Source organism: Amblyraja radiata, chromosome 21 (assembly GCF_010909765.2).
Source record: "Amblyraja radiata isolate CabotCenter1 chromosome 21, sAmbRad1.1.pri, whole genome shotgun sequence".
Lineage (NCBI taxonomy): Eukaryota > Metazoa > Chordata > Chondrichthyes > Rajiformes > Rajidae > Amblyraja > Amblyraja radiata.
Genome location: NC_045976.1, coordinates 1977684 through 1992417, shown reverse-complemented (window position 1 = coordinate 1992417; position 14734 = coordinate 1977684). Strand labels below are relative to the sequence as shown.

At 47.9% G+C, this 14734-nt stretch overlaps 1 protein-coding gene across 1 annotated transcript in view; it reads left to right on the top strand.

Moving 5' to 3' along the window:
- LOC116984950 (dynein heavy chain 3, axonemal-like) overlaps positions 1-14734 on the top strand; it is a 344183-nt gene that overhangs the window by 165938 nt on the left and 163511 nt on the right. The window contains exons 30-32 of the mRNA XM_033039311.1: positions 12228-12336; positions 13738-13857; positions 14516-14686. Coding sequence (XP_032895202.1) covers positions 12228-12336; positions 13738-13857; positions 14516-14686 — 400 coding nt within the window. The remainder of the gene's footprint in view (positions 1-12227; positions 12337-13737; positions 13858-14515; positions 14687-14734) is intronic.

Below are 14734 nucleotides of genomic sequence, written 5' to 3'. Positions count from 1 at the left end.
GGTAGGTTATTGCGGACTGAGCGGAGGTGTTCGGCGAAACGATCGCCCAACCTCCGCTTAGTCTCACCGATGTAAATCAGCTGACATCTAGAGCAGCGGATGCAGTAGATGAGGTTGGAGGAGGTACAGGTGAACCTTTGTCGCACCTGGAACGACTTGGAGGTAGTGATCATAATATGATTAGTTTTAATCTGCAATTTGAGAAGAAGAAGAAGGTTAAATCGGAAGTGTCAGTGATGCAGTTGAACAAAGGGGACTATGAAGGCATGAGAGGGGAGCTGGCCAAAGTAGACTGGAAAGGGATCCTAGCAGGAATGACGGTGGAACAGCTATGGCAGGAATTTCTGGGCATAATCCGGAAGACGCAGGATCATTTCATTCCAAAAATATTCTAAAGCCCCTGTCCCACTTAGGAAACCTGAAGGGAAACCTCTGGTGACCTTGCGCCCCACCCAAGGTTTCCGTGAGGTTCCCAGAGGTTCCGGTCACTCTCCCTAATGGTCAAAAGTGGTTTCCGCGTAGTCGAGGCTTCTTCTATGTTCCTGCGATTATTTCAACAAAATCAAAACTGGCCTCGACTAAAAATAGGTTGCCGTTTGGTCGAAGCCCGTGGAGTGGGATCGCTATTTACTTACAGGCAACCTTGCTATCTCCTTCTCTGACCGGCCATTTTGATTGGCTCATTGAAGTTTTCAGCAAAGATCCTATAGGATCTTTGGTTTTCAGAACCTAGAAGATCCGCCGGAAGGTAAAATGCCAACTTTATTAAACTTCTTAAAACTGTCCCCACTCCTTCTCCCCCCCCTACCTTTCTCCCCCCTTCTCTCCCCCTTCTCTCCCCTTCTCTCCTCTTCTCACCTCTTCTCTCCCCATCTCCCCGCTTCTCTCTCCCCTTCTCTCACCTTCTCTTCCGCTTCTGTCTCCCCTTCTCTGTCCTTCTCTCTCCTTCTTTCCTCTTCTCTCCCTCCCTCCCGCGCTCTCTAAAGGACTTACCGTGCTCTGCGGCAGCCGTTTACCTTCTTCTTCATCGCGCAGACAGCGCTCCTCCGCTGTTCCTGGCCCCCACCTTCGCGATGTGTGTGTGTGTGTGTGTGTGTGTGTGTGTGTGTGTGTGTGTGTGTGTGGGCGGTAGCAAAGATCCTGTAGGATCTTTGGTCAGTAGATGCATCTCACGCTTTGGTCGAGGCTTTCCAGGCGAGTGACCAAAACCTCTGGCGACTGATGGAAAACTTGGGTGCGGTGCAAGGTCACCAGAGGTTTCCGTTCAGGTTTCCTAAGTGGGACAGGGGCATTAGGGAAGTAGGAGGAAACCTTGGTTGACAAGAGAAGTTAGGGATAGAATAAAACTAAAAGAAAAGATGTATAACACAGCAAATAGCCGGAAGCCAGAGGATTGGGAAACTTTCATAGGACAACAGAAGGAAACAAAACGGGCAATACGGGCTGAAAAGATGAAGTATGATGAGAAGCTGGGCAGGAATATAAAGAAGGACGGTAAAAGCTTATTTAGATATGTTAAGGGAAAAAGAATAGAAAAGTCAGATGTGGGTCCCTTGAAGGCAGACACAGGTGAAATTATTATGGGTAACAAGGAAATGGCAGAAGAGTTGAACAGGCACTTCGGATCTGTCTTCACTAAGGAAGACACAAACAATCTCCCAGATGTACTGGAGGACAGAGGATCTAAGGGGTAGAGGAACTGAAATCAATTTTCATTAGGCGAGAAATAGTATTGGGTAGACTAATGGGACTGAAGGATGATAAATCCCCTGGGCCTGATGGTCTGCATCCCAGGGTCCTCAGGGAGGTGGCTCTAGAAATAGTGGACGCATTGGTGATCATTTTCCAATTTTCAATAGATTCAGGATCAGTTCCTGTGGATTGGAGGATAGCTAATGTTATCCCACTTTTCAAGAAAGGAGCGAGAGAGAGAGAAAACGGGGAATTACAGACCAGTTAGCCTGACTTCGGTGGTGGGAAAGATGCTGGAGTCAATTATTAAAGAGGTAATAATGGGGCATTTGGATAGCAGTAAAAGGATTAGTCCAAGTCAGCATGGATTTATGAAAGGGAAATCATGCTTGACTAAACTTCTGGAATGTTTTGAGGATGTGACAAGTAAAATGGATGAAGGGGTGCCAGTGGATGTAGTGTATCTAGACTTTCAGAAAGCCTTTGATAAGGTCCCGCACGGGAGACTGGTGACTAAAATTAGAGCACATGGTAATGGGGGTAGGGTGTTGGCATGGATAGAAAATTGGTTGGCAGAGTAGGAGTGAACGGGTCCTTTTCAGAATGGCAGGCAGTGGCGAGTGGAGTGCCTCAAGGCTCGGTGTTGGGGCCATATATATTAATGATTTGGAAGAGGGAATTAGGACAAACACTAGCAAGTTTGTGGATGACACAAAGCTGGGTGACAGTGTGAACTGTGAAGAGGATGTTAGGAGGTTGCAGGGTGACCTGGACAGGTTGAGTGAGTGGGCAGATGCGTGGCAGATGCAGTATAATATAGATAAATGTGAGGTTATCCACTTAGGTTCCAAAAAAAAGGGGGGCAGATTATTATCTCAATGGGGTTAGGTTGGTAAGGGGGAGGTGCAGCGAGACCTGGGTGTCCTTGTACACCGGTCACTGAAAGTTGGCGTGCAGCTACAGCAGCAATGAAGAAAGCTAATGGAATGTTGGCCTTCATAACAAGAGGATTTCAGTATAGGAGTAAAGAGGTTCTTCTGCAGTTGCTTAGGGCTCAGGTGAGACCACATCTGAGGTATTGTGTACAGTTTTGGTCTCCTAATTTGAGGAAGGACATCCTTGTGATTGAGGTAGGTTCATGAGATTGATCCCTGGGATGGCGGGACTGTCATATTAGGAAAGGTTGAAAAGACTAGGCTTGTATTCACTGGAGTTTAGAAGGATGAGGGGGAACCTTATAGAAACATATAAAATTATAAAAGAACTGGACAAGCTAGATGCAGGAAAAATGTTCCCAATGTTGGGCGAGTCCTGAACCAGGGGCCACAGTCTTAGAATAAAGGGGAGGTTTTCACCCATAGAGTTGTGAATTTGTGGAATTCCCTGCAACAAAGGGCAGTGGAGGTCAAGTAACTGGATGGATTTAAGAGAGAGTTAGATAGAGCTCTAGGGGCTAGTGGAATCAAGGGAGATGGGGAGAATGTTCAAGAAAGAACTGCAGATGCTGGAAAATCGAAGGTAGACAAAGGAGAACAATCGAAGGAGAAACTCAGCGGGTGCGGCTGCATCTATGGAGTGAAAGAAATGGGCAACGTTTCGGGCCAAAACCCTTCTTCAGATTGATTGGGGATGATCAGCCAAAATCACAATGAATAGCGGTGCTGGCTCAAAGGGCCGAATGGCCTCCTCCTGCACCTATTGTCTATGTTTCTATGTTACTTCCCCTGTTCCCCATACCCACCACCCTCTGGGTTCCCCCTTAGATTCCTATTAAATCTTTCCCTCTGACTTTAAACCTATGCTCTCGAGTTCCTCATTCCCCTATCCTCAGAAAAAGACTGCACATTCACACTCATGACTTTATACACCGCTATAAGATCATCATAGTACGGTCATCAAAACTGAACGTAATACTCCGAGTGTGACCTCACCAAGGTCTTGTATAACTGCAACTTCTATACTTATTCCCTGACCATCTGCCTGCGATGCAACATTTGTAGAGTGGAAGAGCGATACAACATGAAAATAGGCCCTCCTTCAAACCTTGTCCGTGCTGACAGTGGGCATTCTCTATTTAGACAATATCCCAATAATCCTTTCCGATCTATACATCTGCACAAATGTCAGGGAACCATGTACTTGCACTCCGAGCTCCCTCCGCTCCAAACTACTCCCCAGGGTTCTACATCTACTGCCAAGGTCCTGACCGGGATTGACTTCCCAAACTATAATACCTCACACTTGTCTGAATTAAATTGCCCGAATAGTGAAAGGCCTGGATAGAGTGGATGTGGAGAGAATGTTTCCACTAGTGGGAAAGTCTAGGACCAGAAGCCACAGCCTCAGAATAAAAGGACGCACCTTTAGATAGTTGAGGTCGAAGGTTGCAAATAGAAAGACCGCCAAACCAGAAGATAACAAGATCAGAGTTTTAGTTATGTATAAATAGATAGAAGATTGTCTTTCCACTGACTGGTTAACATGCAACAAAAGCTTTTCACTGTACCTCGGTACACGTGACATTAAACTAAACTGAACTGAACTCAGAAATCTGTGTCCTTCACCCTACTGCTGAACTTGTGGAGGCTTTTTTGTGCTTTGTCCTCGGACCCTGTATAGGTGTCAGTTACTATGAAGCAATTGGACAGAACAATGAGCTGCCGGAGGAGGTAGTTGAGGCTGGGACTATCGCAACATTTAAGAAACAGTTAGACAGGTGCATGGATAAGACGGGTTTAGAGGGATATGGGCCGAACGCAGGCAGGCGGGACTAGTGTAGCTGGGACATGTTGGCCGGTGTGGGCAAGTTGGGTGGAAGGGCCTGTTTCCACACTGTAAGACTCTGTGACTCTATTGTACAGTCTGTGCCTGAACTAGGCTTGCTTACTTGGAAGTGACTACAATGTTTCTGATCGATCTCCCTCCATATTTAGTCACCTTACTTGCTCTTGGCTGATGTTTATTCCACTGAATTATTGATGCTCAGTTTTTTAAAAAACCCAAGCACATGAAATATGTATATACCAGTTCTCCTTTTCTTTTTGTGTACGGCGTACACAGCCTAAAGTTGTAGATCAAGGGTTGACATCCAGGCCAGGACAGCATCAGTTACTGGGTGGATGGCTTTGATGCCCCCTGGGAAAAGCCTCAGTGGGCAGTCATTCACGATGTATGGGATGGGCTGGTGTCAGCAGTCGCAAGCAGGGCTGTCTGTCATCCCCCACTTATGCAGGTGATGGGCTGTTCTTGCATGGAGGGTGCAGATTCTGTTCAGGGTTAGCCATTGCTTGCGATGGAGGTCAAAACCCGGTGGTTTCACTGTGGGGTCTGTGATGTCCTCTCTGTTGTTGGTAGACAAAATTGCTGGAGAAACTCAGCGGGTGAGGCAGCATCTATGGATCGAAGGAAATAGGCAACTTTTCGGGCCGAAACCCTTCTTCAGACTGATGCAGGGTGGGGGGGGGGGGGGAAGAAAGGAAGAGGAGGAGCCAGAGGGCTGAGGGAGAGCTGAGAAGGGGAGGAGACAGCAAGGGCTACCGGAAATTGGAGATGTCAATGTTCAGGCCACTGGGATGCAGACTGCGCAAGCGGAATATGAGGTACTGTTCCTCCAATTTCCGTTGGTGCTCACTCTGGCCATAGAGGAGACCCAGGACAGAGAGGTCGGATGGGGAATGGGAGGGGGAGTTGAAGTGCTGAGCCACCGGGAGATCAGGTTGGTTATTGCGAAACGATCGCCAAGCCTATGCTTGGTCTCACCGATGTAGATCAGCTGACATCTAGAGCAGCGGATGCAATAGATGTGGTTGGAGGAGATGCAGGTGAACCTCTGTCACACCTGGAACGACTGCTTGAGTCCTTGAATGGAGTCGAGGTGGAGGTAAAGCGACAAGTGTAGCATATCTTGCGGTTGCAAGGGAAAGTGCTCGGGGAGGGGGTGGTACGGGTGGGAAAGGAAGAATTGGCTAGGGAGTTACGGAGGGAGCGGTCTTTGCGGAAAGCAGACAGGGGGAGATGGGAAGATGTGGCGAGTGGTGGGGTCACGTTGGAGTTTGCGAAAATGACGGAGGACTATTTGTGGTATGTGACGGCTAGTGGGGTGAAAGGTGGGGACTAGAGGGACTCTGCCCTTGTTGCGACTGGGGGGGATGGGGAGAGAGAGCAGTGTTACGGGGTATGGAAGAGACCCTGGTGAGAGCCTAATCTATGGTAGGGGAGGGGAACCCCCGTTCCCTGGAGAATTAGGACATTTCCGATGCCCTGGTGTGGAACACCTCATCCTGGGAGCAGATGTGGCGTAGACGGAGGAATTGGGAGTAGGGGATGGAGTCCTTACAGGAAGCACGGTGGGAAGAGTAGTCTAGATAGCCATGGGAGACAGTGGGTTTATAGTGGATGTCGGTCAGAAGTCTATCACCTGTGATGGAGATAGTGAGGTCAAGAAATGGTAGGGAAGTATCGGAAATGGTCCAGGTTTTTTTTTTTTTTTTTTTTTTTTTTTTTTTTTAATATTTTTTATTGGAGATAGGTACATAACCTAATTACATCATTACAGTCTTACATTTTTAAATTGATAATATTGTCAATTATTATTACATTGTCTCCAATACTTTTTGCCTTTTTTTTTTTTTTAAACTAGATAGAACTAAAGAGATAGATGAAGTAAAGAAAGAAAAGAAAAAGAAGAAAAACAAAAACAAAAACAAAAAAAAAGAAAGAAAAAAAGGAAAAAGATAGTTAAAGAAGAATGGAAAAATTTATTAAAATAAAAAAGACTTCATTCGAGATATATTCGTACATTTCAGAGTATAGTATTTCATCCATTCTTTAGCCCGCGTGCTAGTCAGGTTCCTGTGCTGAACCATTCTGACCCTTTAAGTAATCAATAAAAGGAGACCATGTTCCAACGAATAATTCCTGTTTGTCCAACAGGGAAAATCTGATTCTTTCCACGTTTAAGGTCTCCGTCATTTCTATAATCCACATTTTGATTGTGGGGGCCGTAGGGCCTTTCCAAAATTTTAGAATTAATTTTTTTCCTGTTATTAAACTATAATCAATAAAGTTTCTTTGTGTTGTTCTAAGTGTTTGATTTAATTCTAATATTCCGAGTATTATTAATTTTGGATCTGGGTCCAATTGTGTGCTGGTTACTTTAGATATTATACTAAAAATATTTACCCAGAATTTTTTAATTTTTATACAGTTTGCAAACATATGAGATAATGTAGCTTCTAAATGTTGACATTTATCACATATAGGTGAGATATGTTGAAAAATTTTATGTAGTTTTGTTTTTGAATAATGTAACCTATGTATTACTTTAAATTGTATTAGAGAATGTCTGGCGTTTAGTGAACACTGATGTATGTGTTGCAAACTTTCTTCCCAAGTATCTTTCGTTATTACTTGATTTAATTATTTTTCCCATGTTTGTCTGTGTAAGTCCGTCGAAGGAATGTCACTGTCTAATAAGATATTATATATATAAGATATTAATTTTTCTGTATTAGGATGTTTGTTCCAACATTCATCAAGAATTTCTGAATTTCTAATTCGAAAATTTTGGGAGTTCGATTTTACATAATCTCTAAATTGAAGATATCTGAAATAATCATTTCCTCGAAGTCCATAAGTCTGTTGCAATTCCTGAAATGTCAGAAAAGTGCCTTCCTTGTAAAGTTGTCCCATATTTTTAATTCCATAATTCTTCCATTGTGTAAAACCCCCGTCCAACCATGAAGGCTTAAACAAAGGATTATTCACAATTGGAAGAAAAAGTGATAAATTATCTAATTTTAATGTCTTTTTTAATTGTTTCCAAATTCGTATAGCGCTAAATATTATAGGGTTTTCCCTATAAATTTTTTTGTTTAATTTAGACGTAGCAAATAATATCAAACCGATATTTGTCCAGGTGTATTTGAGCGCCGGATGGAAGTTAGTGGCGAAGTTGAAGAAGTTAGTCAGTTGTGTGTGGGTGCAGGAGGTAGCACCAATGCAATCGTCGATGGAGTGGAGGTAGAGGTCGGGGATGGGGCCCTGGTACATCTCGAACAAGGATTGTTCGACGTACCCTACAAAGAGGCAGGCATAGCTGGGGCCCATTCGCGTGCCAATAGCTACGCCTTGTATTTGGAGGAAATAGAAAGAGTCAAATGAGAAGTTATTGAGGGAAAGGACCAACTCCGCTAGGCGGAGGAGAGTATCAGTAGACGGGTATAGGTTGATTCTCTGGTCGAGGAATAAACAGAGGGCTCTAAGACCCTCCTGGTGGGGGATGGAGGTGTAGAGTGACTGGACGTCTATGGTGAAGATGAGGGGATGGGGGCCTAGAAAACGGAATTCCTGGAGACGACGGAGAGCGTGTGAGGTGTCTTGAACATAGGTAGGGAGGGATTTAACCAGGGGGATAGGATGGAGTCAAGGTATGTGGAAATAGGTTCGGTAGGGCACGAACAGGCAGAGACAATGGGTCTACCAGGATAGTCAGGTTTGTGGATTTTGGGGAGAAGGTAAAATCAGGCCGTGCGGGGCTGGGGAACGATGAGGTTGGAGGCGCAGGAGGGCAGGGAGCCAGAGTGGATGAGGTCAGTGATGGTGCTAGAGATGGTGGCCTGGTGCTCGTCTGTGGGGTCATGGTCCAGGGGTAAGTAGGAGAAGGTATCTGAGAGTTGACGCGTGGCCTCAGCTTTGTAGAGATCGACGCGCTAGACTACCACAGCACCTCCCTTGTCGGCAGGTTTGATAACCCAGTCTGGGTTGTTGCGGAGTGAGTCGATGGCAGTACGTTCAGGGGGGGGGGGGGGGGAGAGATTGGAGTGAGACAGGGGAGTGGAGAAGTTGAGGCAGTTGATGTCCCGCCGGCAGTTTTGGATGAAGAGTTCTAAAGCCGGAAGGCCATGAGGGGGGGTCCACGAGGAGGGAGTTCGTTGGAGACGGGAAAAGGGGTCATCAATAGGGGGCGAGGACTCCTTCCCATGGAAGAACGCTGTGAGGTGGAGGCGATGGTAGAAGAGCTCCAAGTCGTGGTGGGCGCGGGACTCATTGAGGTGGGGGATGGAGGGAGACAAAGGTAAGACCTCTGCTGAGGACCGGCCATTCTGTGTCAGAGAGGGGGAGGTCAGGGGGGATGGTGAACACACGGCAGGGATGGGGGTTGGGGCCGGAGGAAGGCAGGTGAGTGGACTGAGGCCAAGGTGATGTCTGGTGGGGGGGGTGGTCAGGGGGTGAGGGGGTTAGAGGGCGGTAGTGTTGGTGGGGAAGAGCAGGGGTCACATGGTTTGAGGGTGATGGGGAAGACCCAGTGGAACAGCCACTGAGGTTACCAGGGTTGGGGAGACAAGCACTAGGACCCAGTGCAGTCAAACCCAGGAGAGTGGGAGTCTGCAGCGTGGAGGCTTCAGGCCTGGTGGAATCGATGGTGGGAGTCCAGTGGCAGTAGAGTCCGGGTTGGCGGGCGGAGCGTGGGAGGTCCCGGTGGGCGGATGGTCGTTGGGTCGGCACGGTGAGTGGGCCCTGGTGCGGCAACCATGTTCAGTGGGTCCAGTGCGGTGGCAATGTAAGATGGGCACAGTGAGGTGGCGAAGGGGAGAAAGTCCGAGTTACCGGTGAGGCAGCGAGGTTGGGCGTCATCGGTAGGCCGGTGAAGGTCGGCGGCAGCATCGGCGAAGGCGGCGTCCTGGTAAATGCTGGAGCTGCCCCTCGTGGCCAAGATGGCGTCGCGGGACTCAGGCAGGCAGCGCGGGCCAGCGTTGGGGCCAGGAGCCTGCGGGCGGTCGAGTGGTGGAGTGTCGGTGGCAGGAGCAGCCTGGAGGCGGACTAGTTTCAGGTCTTTGGTGGAGTTAAGGTGGGCCAGGAATCGTTGATTGAAGACGTGGATCTTCCAGCAGATGAGGTAGAGTTGGGGTCCGTTGCAGGTCTGGGTGAGTGAGGCCCGAAGTTTCGGGAGAGACAATGCAAAGTCCTGCTGGTGCTGGTGCATCACAGCCAGGGTGGATCTCAGTGCCCGGTGGGAGAATTGTTGTGTATGGCGGCAGATAGCCAGTCGGTATCGATAGTCCGGCTGGGGTCCGAACTGGGAGGTAGGGAACTGGAGCTGGAAGCCATGAGGTACCAGATGGAGGTACAGGCAAGTCCCGAGGAAACAAATGTGGCTGTGGTAACGGGTCTGGGTAAGGATGTGGTCGTAGAGTTGGTGGGAAGGGGGAATCACAGAGGGGGGGCAGTCAGAGAGGAGGTTGTGAAACTCCGTTGTTGGTGTCGGCATCTTTCCAGGCTCTGCGCCACTCAGTCTTGGAGTCAAAGTCTTCCAGGGGTTTAACGGAAGACCAGAAGGGTTTGTGGGACTTCAGGCGCATGTTGCGCATGTTGTTCAAGTCAGCATGGATGGAAAGGTCAGGGTTAGCCTCGATGGTGCACCAATCTTTCAACATCCTCTCCCTTCTGCGTATGCTGGGAGCGGCAATATGAGAGAGGACAGGGAGCCACTGCAAAGGTGTTGACTTAAACTTCCTGCGATGACCCGCATTGCAGGGTTAAGGACAGCGTCAACTCCTTTGGTGTGGCAGCTATTAGCCCAAGCTGTTGAGCAAAACATCGGCTGTTGAGTAGACTAGGGCTAAGTGCGGTACGGAGGGTGTGTGCATTGGATCCCCAGCTGTTGCCTGCAAGTTTCCTGGTGATGTCCACCCTTGCTTTCAGTTTATCAGCCACCCTCTTCAGATGTTCACGATAGGTGAGGGTGCGATCCAGGGTGACTCCGAGGTACTTGGGGAATTCATCATTATTCACCGGCTTACCACAAAAGGACACTTGGAGCTTTACATTGGCGAGCCGATTGCTGAGGTGAAAGGCAGTGACAGTTGGCTTAGATGGGTTAGGGCAAAGTCGCCAGAAGGTGATGTGCTCCTCCATCCCCTTCAAGTCTTGGGTTAGCACTCTGCTGATATCCTCAAGGGCAGCTCCCTGGTAGGCAAGGGCAAGGTCATCTGCATGTGCAAACTTCCTGGATGAGGTAGTTGGCATGTCACTCACATAAATGTTGAAGAGTAGGGGAGCTGGGACTGAGCCATGGAGGAGACCATCATTCAGGGTCCTGACAGAGCTGGTTTGGTTCCCAAGCGAGACACTATATCTAGGGTTGCTGAGGATGGATGAGGGGGCATGCATGGTGGTTTGGCACTTCAAGATTCTGGAAGCTTCCAGCAACAGACCATGTCTCCACACGGTGTCATAAGCTGATGGCAGATCGATGAGAGCAACACTGGTTTTCAGCGCACGTTGCCACTTTCACCCTGTGGTCCACCCTGTTTCCACTAATGCAATCAACCCGACGTGCACAACCCAGTTCTCTGGCACGGTGGTGCAGCGATAGAGCTGCTGCCTCACAGCGCCAGATACCCGGGTTCAATCCCGACTACAGGTGTTGTTTACACGGAGTTTGTACGTTCTCCACGTGACCTGTGTGGGTGTTTAAGGTGAAGTGTGAAAGATAGAATAGCAATCTGAGAGAGAACCTTTTCACACAAAAGGCGGTGGGTATATGGAATGAGCTGCCAGAGGAAGTAGTTGAGGCAGGGACTATCCCAATGTTTGAGAAACAGTTAGACAGGTACATGGATAGGACAGGTCTGGAGGGACATGGGCCAAATGCTGGCTGGTGGGAATAGTTTAGCTGGGATATGTTGGCCAGTGTGAGCAAGTTGGGCCGAAGGGCCTGTTTCCACACTGTATCACTCTATGACTCTATGGGTGCTCCAGTTTCCTCCCATATCCCAAAGACATGATGGCGTGTAGGTTAATTGGCTCTGTGAATTGTCCCTAGTTTGTATAGGATAGTATTAGTGTGTGGGGATCGCTGGTTGGTGTGGACTCAGTGGGCCGAAGGGCCTGTCTCCGCTCTGTATTTCTAAACTATACTAAATGTAAAGCATCGGTGCCGGCTCTGATTTATTCTGTACCTTTTCATACCTCTAGTTTCCCTCTCCCTGATTCTCAGTCTGAAGACTTGGCTCGATCCGAAACGTCACCCATTCCTTCTCTCCAGAGATGCTGCCTGTCCCGCTGAGTTACTCCAGCACTTTTGTGTCAATCTTAAATGTGAAGAGAGGTTTGTGCGTGGAGGTGGTTGGGTGTCAGGGAATCTCTTGTATAAAGGGAAACATATTATTGTGTAGCAAGTTTAGTTTAGTTTACTGTCACGTGCACCGAGGTACAGTGAAATGCTAACCAGCCAGCACAAAGGCAATACATGATTACAATTCAGCCATCCACAGTGTATAGATAGTTACATGATAAGGGAATAATGTTTAGTGCAAGGTAAAGCTAGTAAAGTACAATCAAAGATAGTCCGTGGGTCACCAATGAGGTAGATAGTAGTTCAGCATTGCTCTCTGGTTGTGGTAGCTTGATTCAGTTGCCGGATAACAGCTGGGAAGAAATTGTCCCTGGTGGAACTGCAAATGCTGTATTACACAAAATGTTGTCTATGATTTGAATCTACCTTGACCATGTTTCTATCGTTCTGTATCCAGGACATTAATGGGAGCACTGCAGCTCAACCTGGGAGGGGCCCCGGAGGGACCTGCAGGAACTGGGAAAACAGAAACCTGCAAGGACCTGGCAAAAGCAGTGGCCAAACAGGTACGAGGATTATGTTGTGTATTAAGGAACCACTGATGCTGGTGTTCACCGAAGATAGACACAAAAAGCTGCAGTAGCCCAGCGGGTCAGGGAGCATCTCTAGAGAATGTGAATAGGTAACATTTCAGGTTGAGACCCTCTTTCAGTCTGAAGAAGACCCTCGACCCAAAACATCACCTATTCCTTCTCTCCATGGATGCTGCCTGACCCGCTGAGTTACTCCAGCTTTTTGTGTCTATCCAAGAGGATTAAGCCAGTGTTTGAGGACCAAGAGTGGCTAGTTTAGTTTAGTTTGGAGATACAGCGTGGAAACAGGCCCTTCGGCCCACCAAGTCCGCATCGACCAGCGATCACCCTGTACATTACCACTATCCTACACACACTAGGGTCATTTTACAATATTTACCCAAGCCAATGAACCTACAAACCTGTACGTCTTTGGAGTACCGGAGCACTCAGAGAAAACCCACGCAGGTCACGGGGAGAACGTACCAACTCGGTACAGACAGCACCCGTAGTCAGGATGGAACTCGAGGATCTGGCGCTGTAAGGCAGCAACTCTACCGCTGCGTCACCGTGCCGCCCTTACATTGAGTCAGGTTAAATCCTCACGCAGTGTGGGGACTGTGGTGGGCAGTACACTTCATTTAGCAGGACCTCTGGGCCCATTGACAGAGTGTCAGAGCTAGTGGATTCTACTGACATCAGCAGGGCAGTAGGCAGGGAGCAGTGAGACAATGTTCTGAATTAGTGTTCAAGAAGGAACTGCAGATGCTGGAAATATCGAAGGTACACAAAAATGCTGGAGAAACTCAGCGGGTGCAGCAGCATCAATGGAGCGAAGGAAATAGGCAACGTTTCGGGCTGAAACTTTGCCTATTTCCTTCGCTCCATAGATGATGCTGCACCCGCTAATGTTCTGAATTAGTACAGTGTGGTGACTGTAAGTTGATCAGATTAGAATTACCTTGATATAGAGAGTGAGTAGAACAGTTGTATCCATCCCTTATTGAGGGGAAATGTGAAAGGTTCAACTGATAGTTTGTGGACTGTTAGATTAGTTTTGTTAAGAGATACAGTGCAGAAACAGGCCCTTCTGCCCATTGATCGTGCCGACCAGCGATCCCCGCACACTAACACTACCCTACACACACTCTTAACAATTTACAAATCTTGCCGAAGCTAGTTAACCTACAAACGTCTTTGGAGTGTGGGAGGAAACTGGAGATCCTGGAGAAAACCCACGCAGGTCACGGGCAGAACATACAAACCCGGAACAGACAGCACCCGTAGTCAGGATGGAATGCTGCTCGATGTGGCTCTTGATGGGGATAACAATACGTTTACCATGCGTGTGTCACTTTATGCTTCACAAGGACTGTTCTCCACTCTATTTCACAGTGCGTTGTGTTTAACTGCTCTGACGGTCTGGACTACAAGGCAATGGGGAAGTTCTTCAAAGGTCTGGCACAGTCCGGTGCTTGGGCTTGCTTCGATGAATTTAATCGCATCGAGTTGGAGGTAATTAATCCAAAGACTAATACAGATAAAGGGAATAATAGACAACAGGTGCAGGAGTAGGCCATTCGGCCCTTCCAGCCAGCACCGCCATTCACTGTGATCATGGCTGAGCATCCACAATCAGTACCCGGTTCCTGCCTTCTCCCCATATCCCTTGACCCCGCTATCTTTAAGAGCTCTATCAAACTCTCACTTGAAAGCATCCAGAGAATCGGCTTCCACCGCCTTAGACAATAGACAATAGGTGCAGGTGCAGGCCATTTGGCCCTTCGAGCCAGCACCGCCATTCAAAGTGATCTTGGCTGATCATCCCCAATCAGTACCCCGTTCCTGCCTTCTCCCCATATTCCCTGAGGCAGAGAATTCCGCAGATTCCCAACTCTCTGGGTGAAAGAGTTTTTCCTCATCTCCGTTCTAAATGGCTTACCCCTTATTCTTAAATAGTATGAATAATGTTGAGTGCAAGATAGTGCAGACAATGTTTCATGCATCTCTCTATGTTTCCACAATTCTCATAGTGAGGGATGTAGGAAAGATCTTCTCTCCAGAGATGCTGCTTGTTCTGCTGAGTTACTCCAGCATTTTGTGTCTGTCAGAAGGTGAGGGATTACTTTAGGTTCCTGATCATTCAATAAAGAATCTTCCCTCTGCATTGCAGGTCCTCTCTGTTGTGGCACAACAGATTCAAACCATCCAGCGAGCTGTGTCAGAGCAGGTGAAGACATTTGTGTTTGAAGGGACAGAGATATCGCTGGACTGTTCGTGCACTGTGTTTATCACCATGAACCCAGGCTATGCGGGAAGGGCAGATTTACCCGACAATCTCAAGGCAAGTGGCATCCACACCTATCTATCTTTGATCTAACTAACTTTGATC